This window comes from Bos indicus x Bos taurus, chromosome 7 (assembly GCF_003369695.1).
Source record: "Bos indicus x Bos taurus breed Angus x Brahman F1 hybrid chromosome 7, Bos_hybrid_MaternalHap_v2.0, whole genome shotgun sequence".
Classification (NCBI taxonomy): Eukaryota; Metazoa; Chordata; class Mammalia; order Artiodactyla; family Bovidae; genus Bos; species Bos indicus x Bos taurus.
Genome location: NC_040082.1, coordinates 95,197,516 through 95,215,105, shown reverse-complemented (window position 1 = coordinate 95,215,105; position 17,590 = coordinate 95,197,516). Strand labels below are relative to the sequence as shown.

Here is a 17,590-nt window from a genome sequence, read left to right as displayed (position 1 = left end):
AGGTTCTGGGGAACCACGGAGGAGTGTGGGCAAGAGAGAGACCACAGCAAGCCGGCTGCATTGGACGCTGTGACTGGGACATGCCTGGAGGCTCAGCACGTCCCCGGGTCATCTGGTCAGTGCCCTTGAGGCCACCAGCTTCTTTGAGGCCTATCTGAGTGCCAGGCCCCGGATTAGGCCCAGGAGTGAGGGTGGGGAGTAGGGCGTTTCCTTCAGGCCTGGGGCAAGGGAGCCCCCGTGCCTCAGTGTCCCTGCCCTATTCGGCTGCTCCAGGTTCCATGGTGCTATCCAAGGAGCCAACAAGAAGGGGCCTCAGGGTGGTGCTGTGCTGGGCATGGAGGAGGCAGCTTGTCCGCGAGAGCTGCTTGCTTCCCAGTCTCCATCCTCTTCTGCCTGGCTGGCAGACCTCCAGCCCTGCCCTCTCCTGGCACGGGGTCCCTTTGGGTGGTTCACCAGGTTCACCGGGGCCTCTCTCAGCTCCTCCACAGCCTCCCTGCAAATCGCTCATCTTGCCTGGGAACCCCTGCAACCTCCCTGGGCTGTAGCCAGGATTCCCAGTCACCTCCCATTCTCCCTGCTGGGCCTCTGCAAGGGAGAACTCCATGCCCGTGTGTGTCCCCTGCTCTCAATACTCATTCAGCACTTGCGATCACCGCCAAGCAATTCTCCGGCACCAGCTGGGCCTCCTGCAGTTCAGCTCCTTTCTGACCCTGTCTCCCTGGAGGTAGTGTCAGATCACACAAGTTGAGGGCTCAGTACCACCAGACTGTGCACACCCCACTTGAGACGCCAGGCACAACCTCATTTGGCTCACTGGTGTTTCCAATCAAGTTGCTATATAAATCGGAGATTCCTAGGATCTTGTCCTCAAGTTCTGCGCTTACTAGACTACTGGTTGACATGAGAGGATGCAGCCCAGGCCTGCCAGATGGAAGAGCCAAGCAGGGTGAGGCGGGGGCGGGGGGGGCAGGCCTGCCGCGCCCCCTGGGGGCGCCAACCTCCTGGCACGCCACATGCTTGCCAGCCCAGAAGCTCTCCTGTACCCTGTCCTTTTGGGGTTTTATGGAGGCTTCATTGTATAGGTACGGTTAATTTAACCATTGGTCTTTGGCGGCTGAGGAGGGCGGACTGAAAGTTGCAACGGTCTAATTGCTAAGCTGGTCCCGACATGGCTTTCTAAAGTCATATACCCCAGGGTGCTTGAAGGGGGCGTCACGTGAATCACAGAAGACACCTTTATTGCTCTTTAATTTATTTAAACTTTTTGTAAAAAATAATTTTCATCTGTTTATTTTTGGCTGTGCTGGGTCTTTGTTGCTGTGTGGGCTTTTCTCTAGTTGCAGCAAGTGAGGGCTCCTCTCTAGCTGTGGTGCACGGGCTTCTTCCGTGAGTGGCGTCTCTTGTTGCAGAGCACAGGCTCTAGGGCGCATGGGCTTCCGTAGTTGTGGTTCCCGGGCTCTAGAGCACAGGCTCAGTAGTTGGGGTGCACGGGTTTAGTTGCTCTGCGGCATGTGGAATTTTCCTGGACCAGGAATTGAACCTGTGTCTCCTGCATTGGCAGGCAGATTCTTTACCACTGAGCCACCAGGAAAGCCCACATTTATTGCTCTTAATCACTTGAGAAATTGCAAGTTTTAAGAGCTCAGTGCCAAGAAAGACGACTAAATACATATTTATTGTTAATCAGCATATCATAGCTGCCTCTCCTCTGTGTTCCCACGTGTCGTTTCCTCTCGCTGAAGAATTTATTCCAGTCTCTTTCCCTGGCTGAGTCAGGTGCCTTCTCTGCTGCTGCTAAGTCGCTTCAGTCGTGTCCGACTCTTCGTGACCCCATGGACTGCAGCCTACCAGGCTCCTCTGTCCATGGGATTTTCCAGGCAAGAGTATTGGAGTGGGGTGCCATTGCCTTCTGCAGGTGCCATCTCTAGCCCCCCACAATACCCCTGTGTCCCTGGCCTCAGTCCCCATCACCTGGGGATCCTCGTCACTGGCCACCCGGCTGTCCTCACCCTCTCGGGGGTGGGGAGGGTGTCCCCTTGCACACCATTGTGATGCAGTCTTACTGGCACACAGCCACGCTCCCTTGCTCCTTTACGTAGTGTCTGCGGTGGAGCTGAGTTGCTGTATGTGCGTGTGTGTGCTCAATTGCTCAGTCAGGTCCAACTCTTTGTGACACTTCGGACTGCAACTTGCCAGGCTCCTTTGTGGGAAATTTCAGGCAAGAGCCCAAGTGGGTTCCATTTCCTCCTCCAGGGGATCTTCCTGACCCAGGAATTCAACCTATGTCTCCTGCATCTCCTGCATTGCAGGCAGATTCTTTACCTACTGAGCCATCAGGGAAGCCCCTGAGTTACAGTAGCAGAGATTAAATGGCCTGAAAAATGTTGGGTCCTTTACAGATAAAGTGGCCACAACTCCCTAGTGCTGGCTCAAGGAAGCTCAGAGAGGTGGTGTGCACACCACTTAGGAGCACAGACCCTGGGGCCAGTAGGCTCAGCCACTCGCTGTGTGACTTGGAGCAAGAAACCTAACCTGTCTGAGTGAGCCCCTTTTCTCCTCTGAGCCTTTGGAGCGGTAACAGGAGATATGAGGATTTTATGAAGAGTCCATGAAAAATGCAGGAGCAGAGCCTGGCACCTGGGAAGTTGTCTGATGTGTTAGCCCCGTCTCACCTCAGCAGGGTGTGGGTGGGTGCTGGCCCTAGCAGCTTGTGGAAACTCGGCCTCTGTGACTTGGACACTTGGGGGCCTTGCCGCCCGGAGAGCAAGACTGGTAGGGTGTTTTTCCAGGGCCCCCACCACACCCCCAGACCACTGCGTTCCCTGTAGAGTTGTCCCTGGTGATTCTAGCCCCTCGACCCCTGACCCCGGAGCCTCAGCGGAACAGACTTCACAGTGTGATGGGTGGGCGGCCAGCCCAGGGTGTCAGGCCGGGTCTAGGAGCAGGGCAGGCATGCTTGCGGTGGCTGTGGCCTGACTAGTACTCCTTGATCTGAGTTTGTTTCCCTGTTGAGAGCCCGTCTTGGTGAGCTTCCTCGGAGCCTTCATTTCTCAGCCCGCCGGTCCCATCACTGCAGGGAGAAGGGACACGGGCCCTGCTCAACTTGGCTGGGAGGGTACCCTGCACACCCTCCCAGACCAAAGCCCCCTTCGTCGTACCCCCCGCAGGTAGATCGACAGGAAGGCCTGCCAGCCCTCCTCTCTGCTCCGTGCCTGCCAAGGTGATGAGGGGTGGTGCATTCTAGGTCAGTTTCTGGAAGCAGAGCCCAGAGACCAGTTCTGCCTCTTCCACGGCTCACCCGCAGCTGGGTCCAGGCCCTGTGGGCTCCAGGCCCCTTTCCTGGGGGAAGAAGCCCCCTCCTGGGAACCCCTCCCCCTGGGGGGCCAGGAGGCAGGCTGTGGCTGAGCCCCAGCCTCAGGGAGGTGCGTGGAGAGGGGAACCATTGGCTCAGCGCAGCCAGCTCTGTCCATTGTCCTGAGGGCCCCTCCCAGTGAGGTGGGGAGAGGGGAAGTACAAGTGCAAAGGTCAGAGCCCTGCCCACTGTGGGAACTGGGGCGCTAGTGTGGCCTTGGGAAGGGGCTGGGAGGGGAGGTCCTTGACTGCCAGTCCAAGAGCTCTGACTTCTCCTGAGGCTTTTAAAAAAGACAGGAACTTGATTCAGCTTTTTTTTTCTTTTGGTTTTTCAGATATTTTCCGACCATCCCCTGCGTACCAGGGACTGACCTCTGGTTGTATAGCTATGATGTATACAAAATGCTGGTCCTGTGGGCGTTGGGGGGCCCACCCATGATGAGACCACTCAGGCTGTCCTTCGCCCTGGCTTCCCTGTCCCGGGCCCCTGGATGAAGCCAAGCTTCCCTTGGCCATAGGTCCTTGTGGTCGCCTGCCTGGCGCCAGGCCGCCGGGCAGCTGCTTGGGTTGCCAGGCTCTTCTGGTCTGGCAAAAAGGGAGACAGGCCTTCCCTGGTCTGTTTGCCACCATGTGGGAGTAGCTGACAGATTGGCTTTATTTTCTGACCCAGGAGCGGCCATGGGTACTGCGTCAAGGTTTTAGGTCCGTTCCTGAGACCCATTTACAGTTGGACTCGGGGGCACCTTGTCTTGGGCCCCCTGTGGCTGCGGCCTGGCCGTGACCCTGGGGCTGCCCCCACTAGTCCCCTCTTCCCTCCTGCCCGCTGTCAGGAGGCTACCCATGCCCTGCTCCCCTTTCTCACCCCCAGGAGGTGGCACCTGGCTCCTGAGGTGTGAGGTGGTCTGGTGGAAACCCAGGTTGTGGCCTCAGGAGCCTCCTCCAGGCTGTGGACCAGGCTTAGGGCTCAGACCAAACCAGGGGTGAGCAGGGGGCCCAGCGAACACCGGTCGGCCCTTCATATCCAGACTCATGCATTGGGAAAGTTTTGCTTTTTCTATTGAGATAAAATTCACATAACAAAAAACAATTCAGTGGCTTTTAGTATACTCACAGTATCCGGTAACCACCACCTCTATTTCCAAAATATTTTCATCAGTTCAAAAAGAAAACCTTGTTTCCATTAGGCAGTTATTCCCTATTCTCCTACCCTCAGCCCCTGGTAGCCACCAATTTGCTTTCTGTCTCTGCATTTACTAACTCTGGATGTTCCAGATAAATGGGATCGTACACCTGTGACCTTTTGTGTCTGGCCTCTTTCACTCGGCATCAAGTTTCTGAAGCTCATCCACAGAGTAGCAGGTGTCAGGGCTTCATTTCTTTCTATGGCTGAGTAATATTCTGTTCTGTGGATGGACCGTATTTTCTTTATCCAGTCATCAGTGGATGGACATCTGAGCTGTTTTGAATAGTGACATTTTGAATATTTGCATACAAGTATTTGTTTGAATATCAGCTTTCAGTTCTTTGGGGTATATACCTAGGAGTGGGATTGCTGAGTCAAATGGTAATTCTTTGCGGCTTCCCATTCTGAGTTCCCACCAGCAGGGTCTGAGAGTTTCAGTTTCTCACCAGCATGTGTTATTTCCCAGTTTTGTTTAAAATTGTAGCCATCCTGCTGGGTGAGCAGCGGCCTCTGACTATGGTTTGAGTTCCAGGTGCCTAATGGATAATGCTGGGAGGGATTGGGGGCAGGAGGAGAAGGGGACGACAGAGGATGAGATGGCTGGATGGCATCACTGACTCAATGGACATGAGTCTGAGTGGACTCCGGGGGTTGGTGATGGTCAGGGAGGCCTGGCGTGCTGCGATTCATGGGGTCACAAAGAGTCGGACACGACTGAGCGACTGAACTGAACTGAACTGAATGGATAATGCTGTGCATCCTTTCACATGCTGGTCATTTGTATATCTTGGGGGAAACATTTCTTCAAGTCTTCCGCCCATTTTGTGAATTGGGTTATCTTTTAGTTGTTGAGTTCTTTATATATTCTGGACAATAGATTCTTATCAGATATATGATTTGTTAATATCTTCTCCCATTCTGTAGGTTGTTTTTTCACTTTTTTGATACTGTCCTTTGATGCGAAAAGCTTATATGTGTGAAAAGTGAAAGTGAAGTCGATCAGTCGTGTCTGACTCTTTTCGACCCCATGGACTGCAGCCTACCAGGCTCCTCCGTCCATGGGATTCTCCCGGCAAGAATACTGGAGTGGGTTGTCATTTCCTTCTCCAGGGGATCTTCCCGACCCAGGGATCAAACCCAGGTCTCCCACATTGCAGGCAGACACTTTAACCTCTGAGCCACCAGGGAAGCCCTTAGGTGTGTGTGTTATTAATTCTTTTTTGGGCCACAGCACATGGCTTGTGGGATTGTAGTTCCCTGACCTGGACCCATGGCAGCGAAAGCATAGAGTCTTAACCTCTGGACTGCCAGGGAATTCTTCTAAAAGTTTGTAATTTTGATGAAGTCCCATGTATGTAGTTTTCCTTTTGAAATTCTTTGCTTTTGGCGTCATCTTGAGGAATCCATTGCAAAATCCCAGGTCTCAGAGCTTGACCCCTGTCTTCTCCTAAGAGTTTCACAGTTTCCACTCCTACGTTCGTTTAGGTCATTGATTCTTTTGAGTTGGGTTTTTTTTGTTTTTGTTTTTTAATATATGTCACGAGGTAGGGGTCCAGCTTCATTCTCTTCTTGTACAGGGACACCCAGTTGTCCCAGCACCATTTGTTGAAGAGACTATATTCTACCCCCTGAATGTTCTCAGGACCTTTGATAAAAATCAAATGACTATAAGCAGAGGGTTTATTCTGGAGTCTCATTCTGCTGACATAACAGTCCACGCCTCTCCATTTGCCAGCGCTGTTCTATTTTGATTGTTGTACCTTTGTAATGCGTTTTGAAATCTGAGCCTGTGAGTCTTACCACTCTATCTCCAGCTTGTTCTGGCTGTTATGGGGGTGACTGGGAACACTTGGCCACAGTTGTATTCATGCTTCTCTCTATAAATATATTTTGTAGTTGTCACTGTGGATTTGACGAGCCACTTGAAAGCAAGCTGTAGACATCACAAGAAACTTCACTATATTTCCATACGTATCTTTCAATAAAAGGGGCATTCCTTTACAGAATAATGCTCTTGTCACATCTAGATCTTTTTAAAGTTCCAGCACCTGGGGACGCCCCTGCTGGTCCAGTGATTGGGATTCTGAGCATCCAGTGCGGGGGGTGCGGCTTTGACCCCCAGCTGGGGAGCTAGGATCCCACATGCCAAATGGTGCAGCCTCCCCCCAACCACCCCCACCAATAAAAAAGCACCTGTAGTCCACACATTTCCCCAGGAGAGCTTAATTGCTGTTGAGAGGTGCTCATTAGGCTGCATTTCAGGACCATGCCTGGCATCTGCTGGGCACGTCTCTTCAGTCTCCTTCACTCCAGGATACACGTGTGCTCAGTTGTGTCCGACCCCACAAACTGTAAGCCCACCCAGCTCCTCTGTCCCTGGGGTTATCCCAGCAGGAATACCAGAGTGGGGAGTCATTCCCTTCTCCAAGGGGATCTTCCCGACCCAGGGATCGAACCCACGTCTCCTGTGGCTTCTGTACTGGCAGGCGGATTCTTCACAGTGAGCCATCAGGGAAGCCCTCACTCCAGCTCCCAGCAATTTCTATCTTTCTTTTCATCTTTGGCTGTTTTGAGGCTACCCAGGAGGTTGTCTTGCAGACTGCCCTGTGAGCTGGCACTGTCTGTTGTCCCCTGGTGATGGGCCCAGGGTTCTGTCCCACTGCCCCATATCCGGGCCACAGCATCGGGTCACTTTGTCTCCTGGTGATGCGGTGCCTCACTGGCTGAGGTGGAGCGCCCCACGCTTTTTGAGCGAATGGCCAGTAACCGATAGTGGCGGGCACAGGGATGCAGCGCTTCCTGTCTGTGTGTTGCGTCTGACCCCTGCCCACCGTTAGTTCTGCTTGACAGATGAGAAAACCGAGAACTCAAATCTGCCCGGGTGCCACCTCAGTGGCGTAGGTGGGGCGTGAATGCAGGCTGTCCAGCTCCCGTGGCCACACTCCCCATACATGCAAGAAGGGGACTTCCCTGGTGGGGGCTCCAGTGGTTAGGACTTGGCACTTTCACTGCTGTGTCCCTAGGTTCAATCCCTGGTTGGAGAACTAAGATCCCACAGTGCTGGAAAAAAAAAAAAATTCAAGGAGAAGGGCTCAGCTGGAGGAAGCAGAGGCGCCACGGGGATTCTTGACTCCCACCCACCCCTGCTCGGCTATGAAGATGCCCCTACATGACACACACGGGCTGGCGAAGGAAGGCCCAGCCCCCTCATCTGGACCCGGGGCACCCTGCTGCGTTCCCAGGACCCTCTGACCCTGCCAGATTGCCCTTTGCTCCCCTGTGTCTTCCCACCTCAGGGCGACGTGGGGTTTGGTGCCAGGAGGTGCCCCGGGAGGGAACATCCCGGCAGAGGTGTGCACCCCGCTGGGCCCCCTCTGTACCTATGCACCTCCTCCCCCCACCTCAACCCTGGTCGCCCTGTGAACCACTGTCCTCTCCCGCTGGATAGAGTGCGTCCTAGGTCCCCGCCAGGGATGCTCACAGGCCACTGCCTCATCCTCAGTGTGGGCCGGGCAGGCAGGGCACACGGAGCACTTCGGGGGGAGAGGTTGGGGGACCGTGAGGACATGGAAGTGTGGCCCTGGGACCTGCCAGCTCACGCCCACCTCCCTCCCCTCACAGATGAAGACGTGTGTGTGTTCAAGTGCTCGGTGTCCCGGGAGACGGAGTGCAGCCGGGTGGGCAAGCAGTCATTCATCATCACCCTGGGCTGCAACAGCGTCCTCCTCCAGTTCGCCACACCCAGCGGTATGTGTCCCTTCTGCCCCGCGGCTCGTGGGGTGCCCAGAACTGGGGGTCCTAGGCTCCCAGCATGGCTGGGGGGCACCTGGAGCTGGGGTGAATCAGAACCGGTTCATCTGACCCAGCGAATGACCCATCCACATCAGAAGTATTCCCCAACAGAAATTTGTCCACAGTAAGAAGAGTATGTTCTTGCTGCCTGGACACTGCCCCGGACCTCACCGGCTCCTTTGGGTCCTTCTGGGCTCAGCTCCTGTGTCCGCTCCTCTGGGAGGCCCGTCCTGACCTCCCAGCCACACCCCAGGCCTCTTGGAGGGGCCCCTCAGGTGGGGGTCAGGGGCCCAGCTGCAGCAGTGGATAGGGTGGGGCGAGGTCCAGAGGTCCAAGTGCAGAGGAGATGCTGGAGGGGTCCAGGCAGACCCATCTGGGGGACACGCAAGGTTACTGCTGGACTTGAGGAGCCCCAGTCGAATGGTGCTGAGAGGTGGCCCCAGGCTGGAGACCCCTGGAAGGTCCAGCGGCTGGGCTTGGTCCTTGTAGAGCTGTAATCAGTGAGCCTGATGGTCAGTGCAGGGGCTGGGGTGGGAGAGCCCAGAGTGGGGAAGCCATCTGTCCACAGCCACCCACTGTGATCCCAGAACCCCCTTACCTGTCTCAGTGCCTCTGACGGAGTGGGGAGACGTCCCCGGCCCAGACCCTCAGGACTGCCTAGCTTCGTGTGGCCCGGCTTCAGAGCTGGGAGCTGGCCAGGTCGGGAGAAGGCAGCCAGGTAACTGCCCACCTCCCACGGGAAGCATTCTTAGGCTCCACCCCAGTTCCTTCTTACAAAACCAATCCCAGTTCACTGTTTAAGAAATAAGTTACAGAAACAGCACCAGGGTTATCAGTAGATGTTCATGGTATAAATCCCCTTGTCTTTTTTCTGTTCTGTGGATAGTTGCATTCTAATTTTTTGCCCTTACATCCTGTCAGTTTCTTAAATCGTGGTCAACGACACATAACCATTTTACCATGTTAACCCTTTCTGAGCGTACATTTCAGCAGCAGAGCGCCTTCCGTCACCGCTGTCCAGCTCCGGAGAGCACCTTCCGTCACCGCTGTCCAGCTCCGGAACTGTCTCTATTTCCCCACACTGTGTATTTTAAAGATACCGTCTTCTAGTTCACTTTGTTAAAATACGCAAAAAATTTACCAGCAACCACTTTCAAGTGTCTGGACTCCAGAGCTGTTACAGCACGTTCACACAGCAGTGCACCCTTCCCCCGATCCATTGCCAGGACTCTTTCTTCTTCCTAAACCGAAACTCCATCCCCAGTAAACATTCACTCCCCCTTCCTTCTCCCCCAGCCCCCACAGTACCACCTGTCTTCATGATTTGATTTTGTTTCTTTTTCTTGATACAAGTTTGTGGTCGGTATTTCACGTTGGTAATCGCAGTTCATCTGCATAATATCTGGCTCTGCCGACTGCTGGTGACTGGTCCTCTGATGTGCTGCTCAGTGTCCCCTGCAGTCCCTCCAGTCCCCTCTGACTGGACACTGGGGTGGTGTCCCTGTGTCCATTTGCCACCCACAGACACTGCCAGGTGCTGTGGGTGGACCTGTGCTTCTTTACTGGGGTAGATCCTAGAGATCTGATGCCCGGGTTACTCTTTGAGAGCTTTGGCCGAGCTGCCCTTTGGCAGATCTGCACCTGGGCCCGCTCCCACCAGCCTCAAGGAGCGCAGCCCCCTTGACACCTGCCTTCTCCCATGGCAGCCACCACGTGGCCCATGTGGCTGTCCTTTGTCATTTCCTTAAATTTCAACATTTCAGGGGTGGGGATTTTCAGATCACTCATGCTCAAGGTAGAAAAGTCAGGTGCACACCTAGACCAAACTCCCTGCCCCTGCATGGGCTGTCATGACCTGGCCTCCCCCTTCCAGATTTCTGCTCCTTCTATAACATCCTGAAGACCTGCCGAGGCCACACCTTGGAGCGGTCGGTATTCAGCGAGCGCACAGAGGAGTCTTCAGCTGTGCAGTATTTCCAGGTGGGTACATGGCGCTTGGGCCAGCCTGCTGCCCTTGCTGGTTCCTGGAGGCTGCGTGGCATCTGGGTTCCTGTCCTGGCTCTGCCACTTGCTCAATGAGTAACCCTAGACGAGTGTCCTGTGCTTGCTTGGGCCTCGGTTTCCTCATCTGTGAAACAGAGATGCCAGTGCCTGCCTAGAAGGGTTGTTGGAAGGATTTGAGTCCAGATGAAGCTCAGGTTCACAGGCCTTCTGAGTAATGATATCACAGTTACTGTGTCCTGAGCACGGAGGGCATGCCAGGCACTGGCTCCAGCGCTTTGAGCGTACGGAAGCACTTGAAACCCTCCCAGTAGCTCTAGGAGGTAAGTACTATTGTTGTCCCCATTTTACAGATGAGAAAACTGAGGCTCAGAGAGGTTAAGTGACTTGCTCCAAGTCACACAGCTATTATGCAACAGAGCCAAGATGGGAAGCCAGGTCTGCCTGCTGCCCCGGCCCAGGTGCCACGCTGCCTCCCGACCGCCTGGTTGTCTTACAGAGAGACCCCGCAGCACCTCACCTGCCTGGCGCTCTGAGCCCTAGGGCCCTGTTTGACCTGCTCCTCCGCTTCTTTGGGTCCCCTGAGATGGGGCAGGTGGCCCTCGATTGCAGAACCCCGCCTTTGGCGTGTCTGAGTTCTGGGTGGCTTCCGGGGCCCAGGCGCCATCCAGCTGCATCCTTTGGCCGCAGTGATGGTCGTGGTGCACCCCCCACCAACGGGGGCCGCCTCCAGCTTCCCGCTACCCCGGAGCAGCTGGCTGCGGAGAGGGGTGCGGCCTCCCCAGGTTGATCTCTGCCCGAAGCCGACCTTCCTCTGTCGCAGGGTCAGCCGGGGCCTCGGCCGTCTGCCGGCTGCGTGCCCTGTGCCATTGGCCTGTCTCTGTTCCAGTTTTATGGCTACCTGTCCCAGCAGCAGAACATGATGCAGGACTATGTGCGGACGGGCACCTACCAGCGCGCCATCCTACAGAACCACACAGACTTCAAGGACAAGGTGAGCCGCCAGGCCACGTCTGCCCCCTCTCCTTGCCCTCAGGCTGCGCTCGTGCCTCGCTGCCTCAGTGGCCTCTTCTCTTTCTTCTTTGCTCATTGATTTTGTCTTTTCTTTCCTCGGACTGTAGAAGCAAAATCTACTTTTTGTAGAAGCCTGGTATGTATCAGATGGGAACAAAAGGCCCCTGTCATTTCCCTCTAAAACAGCCACTGCCAACAATAAAGCCCTCTTCAGATGTTTCCCCTTGCGTATATCTATATTAGCATATATATATATATTTTAGAGTTATAATCTTTTTTAAAAAAAATATTTCTTTATTTATTTGACTGGGCCAGGTCTTACTTGAGACACACAGGCTTTTTGTTTTAGTGTGTGGGAACTATTTTTTTTTTAGGTTGTCGCATGTGGGATCTAGTTCCCTGACCAGGGATCGAACCCGGGCACCCTGCACTGGGGGCACGGAGTCGTGGCCACTGGACCACCAGGGAGGTCCCTCAGGTTATAATCTTTTTTTTTTTTTTTTTGAGTTTTTTCTTTTTAGTTTATTTTTTGTATTGAAGGATAATTGCTTTACAAAATTTTCTTGTTTTCTGTCAAACCTCAACATGAATCAGCCATAGGTATACATATAACCTCTCCCTTTTGAAACTCCCTCCCATGTCCGGTCCTGGATTATAATCTTTTAAAAAATATATATATATAAAACATGGAGAAGGAAATGGCAACCCACTCCAGTATTCTTGCCTGGAGAATCCTGGAGAATTGGATAGAGGAGCCTGGCAGGCTATAGTCCATGGGGTCAAAAGAGTTGGACACGAGTTAGCAACTAAACCACACACAAAATAGGATTGTACGCCACATTCACTTCCTACAAAATACTTTTCCCCCACCTAATGTTGTGTCTTGGCACGTGCTATTAAGTTACATGGACGAAATGGAATCTAGTCCCTTCCCTAGTTCCTTTTAAAATCTTTGTACTGTTACTCACTGGTACTGCTGACCCTGGAACAGCACGTGCTTGACCTGCACTGGTCCACTTACCCACAGGCTGCTTTTGATGGATATGAGCAACCATGCTACACGATCCACAGTTGGTTGAATCCATAGATGTGGAGCCATGGACATGGAGGGTCCACTGTCTGGTTATACTCAGATTTTCTACTGGGAAAGAGTGTTGGCATCCCAGGCTCCTGTGTTGTTCAAGAGTCAACTATACGCGCATGATTAAAAAGAGACCAGATTATATATATATTCAGAGGGGAAAGTTGATTCCTTTCTCTTCCTGTAGCTTAGAGTTTGTCCCCGCTCCCCCCCGCCCTGCTTTTTTTTTTTTTTAATTTTTTTTTGGCTGTGCCAGGTCTTAGTTGCAATATGTGGGATCCAGTTCCCTGAGCAGGGATTGAACCAGGGCCCCCTGCATTAGGAGCACGGACTCTTAGCTACCAGGAAAGTCCTCTGGAGTTTATTTTCCCTTGCCATACGGACGTTTGTGGTTCTCTCCACGTGATTCACCTGGATCCACCTTGTCCAGCACCTAGGTCATGCCCCCCCCCACCATTGCTGAGAATCCCCTCCCATCACTGAGCACCCCCACCTCCCGCCCACCCCTGGCCCAGGACCTGAGCCCCCGCAGCCTGAGGAGGAGTTGTCCTCAACATGGCAGCCATCTGTGTGTCCTGGCAGCGGGCATGGGCCACACTGGGGCAGCGCTCGTGGCCTGGGAAGCCCAAGTTCCTTCAGCGAAGCCCCTTCCAGCTCCTCCAGCATGCAGATCCATTTCCTTGTTCATCTAGAGCTCTGAGAGGCACTCACGGTCCACCCCCCTCACCCGCCAACAGCACCAGCGTCTCTGTCAGGCACTCAACCTATGCCCACCCCCACGCCCAGAGTGGGTCTCCTTTAGCTCATGTGCGTCACCAGCAGACCCGTTTATCCCAGCTTTCTGCTCACGTGGTGGCAGTCAGATGAATCCAGAATATGGGGTAGCCCACCATGCTGTGGCCTGGACTCCGAGAGCCTGTGCTGTGGAGCCCGGCAGCCCTGAAGAGGGTACCCATGTGGGAACCGTTCCCAGGTCTCCTCTCAGGTTGTGGGGATACCCTGTAGGGCCTGGGGTCGGGGGCTGCCACTTTCTGCTGGCTGTGTGGGCCGGGCCGGTCAGCCCTGTGTCCGAGTGGTCCTGCTGCCTGCAGGGCTCAGAGGTGTCCTGACCTAGTGAGCCCTCACTCCCACACGCCCCATAGATGGCCCAGGCCATGCCTTCTTGAATTGGATCTCAGAGAGGGTACTGGTTCTGACATCCCCACTGTGCTCAGAAGCAGAAGCTCCCCTCCTGCCACCTCTGGATCCAGACCGCAGGCTCCCACTGGGAGCAGGCTCAGGGCAGCTGGCCGTGCAGAGGCACAGCAGGCTGCGGGGCGGGGGCGGGCTCAGCGGGTGGGTGGGTGGGCCTGCAGGGAGTGAGCGCCCCTGACACCCCCATCCTTACTGTTGTATCCCTTCACTGCTAGCTTGTCCTCACCGCCCCCTCCTCCCCCAGATTGTTCTCGACGTTGGCTGCGGCTCTGGGATCCTGTCGTTTTTTGCTGCCCAGGCTGGAGCGAGAAAGATCTATGCAGTGGAGGCCAGCACCATGGCCCAGCACGCCGAGGTCAGTGCCCGCTGGGACTCTGGCCTGTCCTCGTCCCCCAACTCTGGGCCTGTTCAACCTGGGGAAGCCAGCCGGTCAGGAACCCAGGGGAGGCCTGACCCTTGGATCTAGGGAAGCCTGGGGACGTCGCTCTCTACTTGGGTCTCTTGTCCCCCAAACTGAGTAGTTTCAGGGGCAGGGGCTCTCTGGGCCTCAGAGAGTCTCTCTTGCGTGATGAGTGGTTGCCCACCAGGTTCATGGGTGGTTCAGGTCTTTGGGGCAGGACTGTGCAGTCACACAGACCAGGGTGGGATCCTGGCCCCCGGCAAGCCGCCCATCTCTCTGAGCCCCCCTTGAAAGATGGACAACAGGAGTTCATTTTGTTGGTTTATGTTGCTTGGCACCGAAGCCTTCATTCAGAGTTTAACGCCTAAAAACTACAAAATCAAATGGTGGGGATGGCTCCCTCCCCCACCTCCAGCTCCCAACCACCTAGACTTCCCAGCAGAGGGAGAGATACGAACACAGAAGCCCCATGAGCCCCCTTGGGCTCTCCACCCGCCCCCTCCCACACGAACATCCACGCCACCGTCTGGCTCCTGGCTTTGCTCTGCTTATGGTGCATCTGGGTTGCATCTGTCGTGTGAAGAGCTTCATCACTCTCTCTAGTGGTTGCCAAGCATCCCTTTGCCTGGCTGGACTGCTGTGTGTAGGCTGTAGTTGACGCTGAGGCCGATTCTCGGTCTACAGCACAAACCAGTGCCGCCCCGAGGCTTCGTACCCGCATCCCCTCTTGTGGTGAGGGTACGTCTGCAGTGCACACCACCCAGCACTGGGATCGCTGGGTCGGAAGGTGTGTCCAAGCTGACGTTTGGCCCTAGCCAGGCCTGCTTGTCCTCGTACCCAAGGTGACAGTAGGGGCTGGGAAGCTGCAGGAGGGCCGGCCCGAGATGGGTGGGGCCGCAGCGACCTCCTGACGGGCCAAGGCTGTTCACAGCTGCAGTCAGCATGCTTACCAGCGAGGTAGTGGGGGATCTGGTGGGCGAGTGTGGACTGAGGCCCTCCCCAAGAGGACCCCCGTGACCCCTGTGACCTGCCCACCCTCAGGTCTTGGTGAAAAGTAACAACCTCACCGACCGCATCGTGGTCATCCCTGGGAAGGTGGAGGAGGTCTCGCTGCCCGAGCAAGTGGACATCATTATTTCGGAGCCCATGGGCTACATGCTCTTCAATGAGCGCATGCTTGAGAGCTACCTCCACGCCAAGAAGTACCTGCGCCCTGGCGGTGAGTGTCCCTGCTGGCATGGCCGTTGCTTGGGTCGGGGGCCCCAGGGCCCCTACGGGGGGGCGCCAGGCTGTCGCTGGGTCAGTCCAGGGGTGCCGCAGCACCCCGCGGGCCTGCGCTGGCAGCCTGGGTGCCAAGGGCATCAGGGCCTTCACGCCCATTCCCTACCCTGACCCAGCCCCAGCTGACTGGGCCCCAAATGAGGCTACTTGTTGGGCTGCCTTGGCGTCTTGTGCCCTCGGGGGACAGTGTCCAGCTGGTCTGTGGTCAGAGCCAGAGTTGGTTTCTGCCGGCACCTTCCCTGAGGAGCCACCCTGGCATCTTTGTCTCTAGCCTTATAGACTTGCCCTCGGCCTCACAGAGCCCTTAACTCCTCAGGGCCAGGAGGCAGTGGGGGGTGTGGGGGGTGGTGTGTGTGTGTGAGTGGGGTGGGGGTTCTTGGCACTGGGATGCAGCTGTGTGACCTCTGTGTCACTGTACCAGCCCATCTGTGCTCTGGGATCTCTGGGTTCCTGTTGACCCCTGTGTCACTGAGGTCGGGTCTGCACTTGGCCATGCACATCTGCTGCTGTGTCCATTCTCTGCTTACCTCTGGCACATGTCTCCATCTGCGTGTTTTTGTACAGGAAAGGGGTTGTGTGTGTGTTTTTGTGGTACAGGATGACCGTGGCCAGGGCAGAGCGTGGAGGCCAGTGTACCTGCGGGCCCTGTAGGGGCAGGAACTGGGCTGCGGGGAGAGGGGAGGTGGCCGCGGTTCCCCACAGCTCTGTCCTGCTCTCCAGGTGTATGGGCAGCCAGGCTGCCCCGAGGCTTGTCCTCTACCTGCTCTTCTCGTGCTTGGCCCTGCAGCGTGGTGGGCCATGCTGGCTGGGGTAGGAGGGTTTGGGGGGAGTGGAGTTGGGTTGACAAGCAGTGGTGGCCCCAGCAGAGCGTGGTCTCCTGGGGTTCTGTGGGCAGCTGCACACTCACCCCACTGGTCAGGCAGCCTGCCCAGCCCCCTCCCCTCAGCCTGCATTAGTGTGGCTTGGTTCCATCTCAGGGAGCTCTTTGAGAGCATTAAGGGGAACTCCCCCCAACCCCCATAATTGCTCTTCAGCTACCTTCAGGCAAGGTGGGGCACTTGCCCATGATGCTCCAGGGGCAGGCGGCCTGGCTTGTGGCCTCTGGGCCAGAGAGCACCTCGCCTTCCCCACCCCATGGCTGCAGCTGAAGGCAGGCAGATTCCTGGTGCCTCCTCGGACAAAAGGAGGGAGGGAGCCCCACATCTGGAGGCCAGGTGACTGGAGGCCCCAGACTCTGAAGTAGGCAAGAGCTCCTGAGCCCTGACTGTCCTCCCGCTGGCTCTGACTCACCCGTCTGTTCCTCGAGTCAACAGATGGAGGCCTCACCCCACCCCCCCATTTCAGGCCATGCATGTGGCCCACCCTGCCTGGCAGAGGCCTGTGCAAGGGGATTCTGCTGAGGCCGTGATGGCATGGCCTGGGGCTCACCCTCGCCCTGTCCAGAGCACTTGGCTTTGTTTTCCCCACTGCACACCGGTCCCAGAGACACCGTCCAGCTGATGGAGCAGGACCCCTGAGGCCCTGGCAGGTGCCATCCTGTCTCCCAGCCCTTGGAAGGCTAGGTCTTCCTGCTTCCCTGGCTAGCTGTCCAGGTTCAGTGAGGAGGTAGATGTCAAGTATTCTGTGGCCTCTGGCAGAGCAGGCGCTCGGTGCCTCTGCACTGCATGGATGCGAGAGTGTGTGAGTGAGTGAGGGGCTGGGAAAGCCCAGAGTTGGTGTTCTGGGGCCCTCTGAGTCTCTGCCAGGCCCTGCTGGATGTCCCACCCTGATGCCAGCACCCCTCCCTGCCCCCACTCCCAGGAAACATGTTCCCCACCATTGGTGATGTCCACCTGGCACCCTTCACGGACGAGCAGCTCTACATGGAGCAGTTCACCAAGGCCAACTTCTGGTGAGTGTGCTCCTTGGTGTCCTGCCTCCTTGGGGACAGCCCCGCCTCTCTCTCATTCCTTATCCTTCATAGGACCTAAAAGACGGGCTGGATGAGGGCCAACTGGGAGAGAAGGCAGTCTGGCCCGCCTGTCTCCTGCTGCTGGTGACCTTGCCATGGGGGGCGGGCGCTTTCTGCAGGTACCAGCCATCCTTCCACGGAGTGGACCTGTCAGCCCTCCGAGGTGCTGCAGTGGACGAGTATTTCCGGCAGCCTGTGGTGGTGAGTGGGGGCACCCAGGGCACTCCTGGAGTTAGTGCTGGGCGTGGCCCTCATCTGGGGTGACAGGAGAGAAGCTTTCTTGTCAGGCCTGTGCAAGCTGTGCAGTGCGAGGGAAGCCACTGAAGCTCTGAGTTTCTGCCC

At 56.0% G+C, this 17,590-nt stretch overlaps 1 protein-coding gene across 3 annotated transcripts in view; it reads left to right on the top strand.

Moving 5' to 3' along the window:
- The window catches only part of CARM1 (coactivator associated arginine methyltransferase 1), a 43,133-nt gene that overhangs the window by 17,852 nt on the left and 7,691 nt on the right, over window positions 1–17,590 (top strand). For all 3 annotated transcript variants that reach the window (XM_027547706.1, XM_027547705.1, XM_027547704.1), the window contains exons 2-8: window positions 8,156–8,281; window positions 10,200–10,306; window positions 11,217–11,321; window positions 13,861–13,971; window positions 15,058–15,235; window positions 17,098–17,188; window positions 17,368–17,449. In XM_027547706.1, coding sequence (XP_027403507.1) covers window positions 8,156–8,281; window positions 10,200–10,306; window positions 11,217–11,321; window positions 13,861–13,971; window positions 15,058–15,235; window positions 17,098–17,188; window positions 17,368–17,449 — 800 coding nt within the window. The remainder of the gene's footprint in view (window positions 1–8,155; window positions 8,282–10,199; window positions 10,307–11,216; window positions 11,322–13,860; window positions 13,972–15,057; window positions 15,236–17,097; window positions 17,189–17,367; window positions 17,450–17,590) is intronic.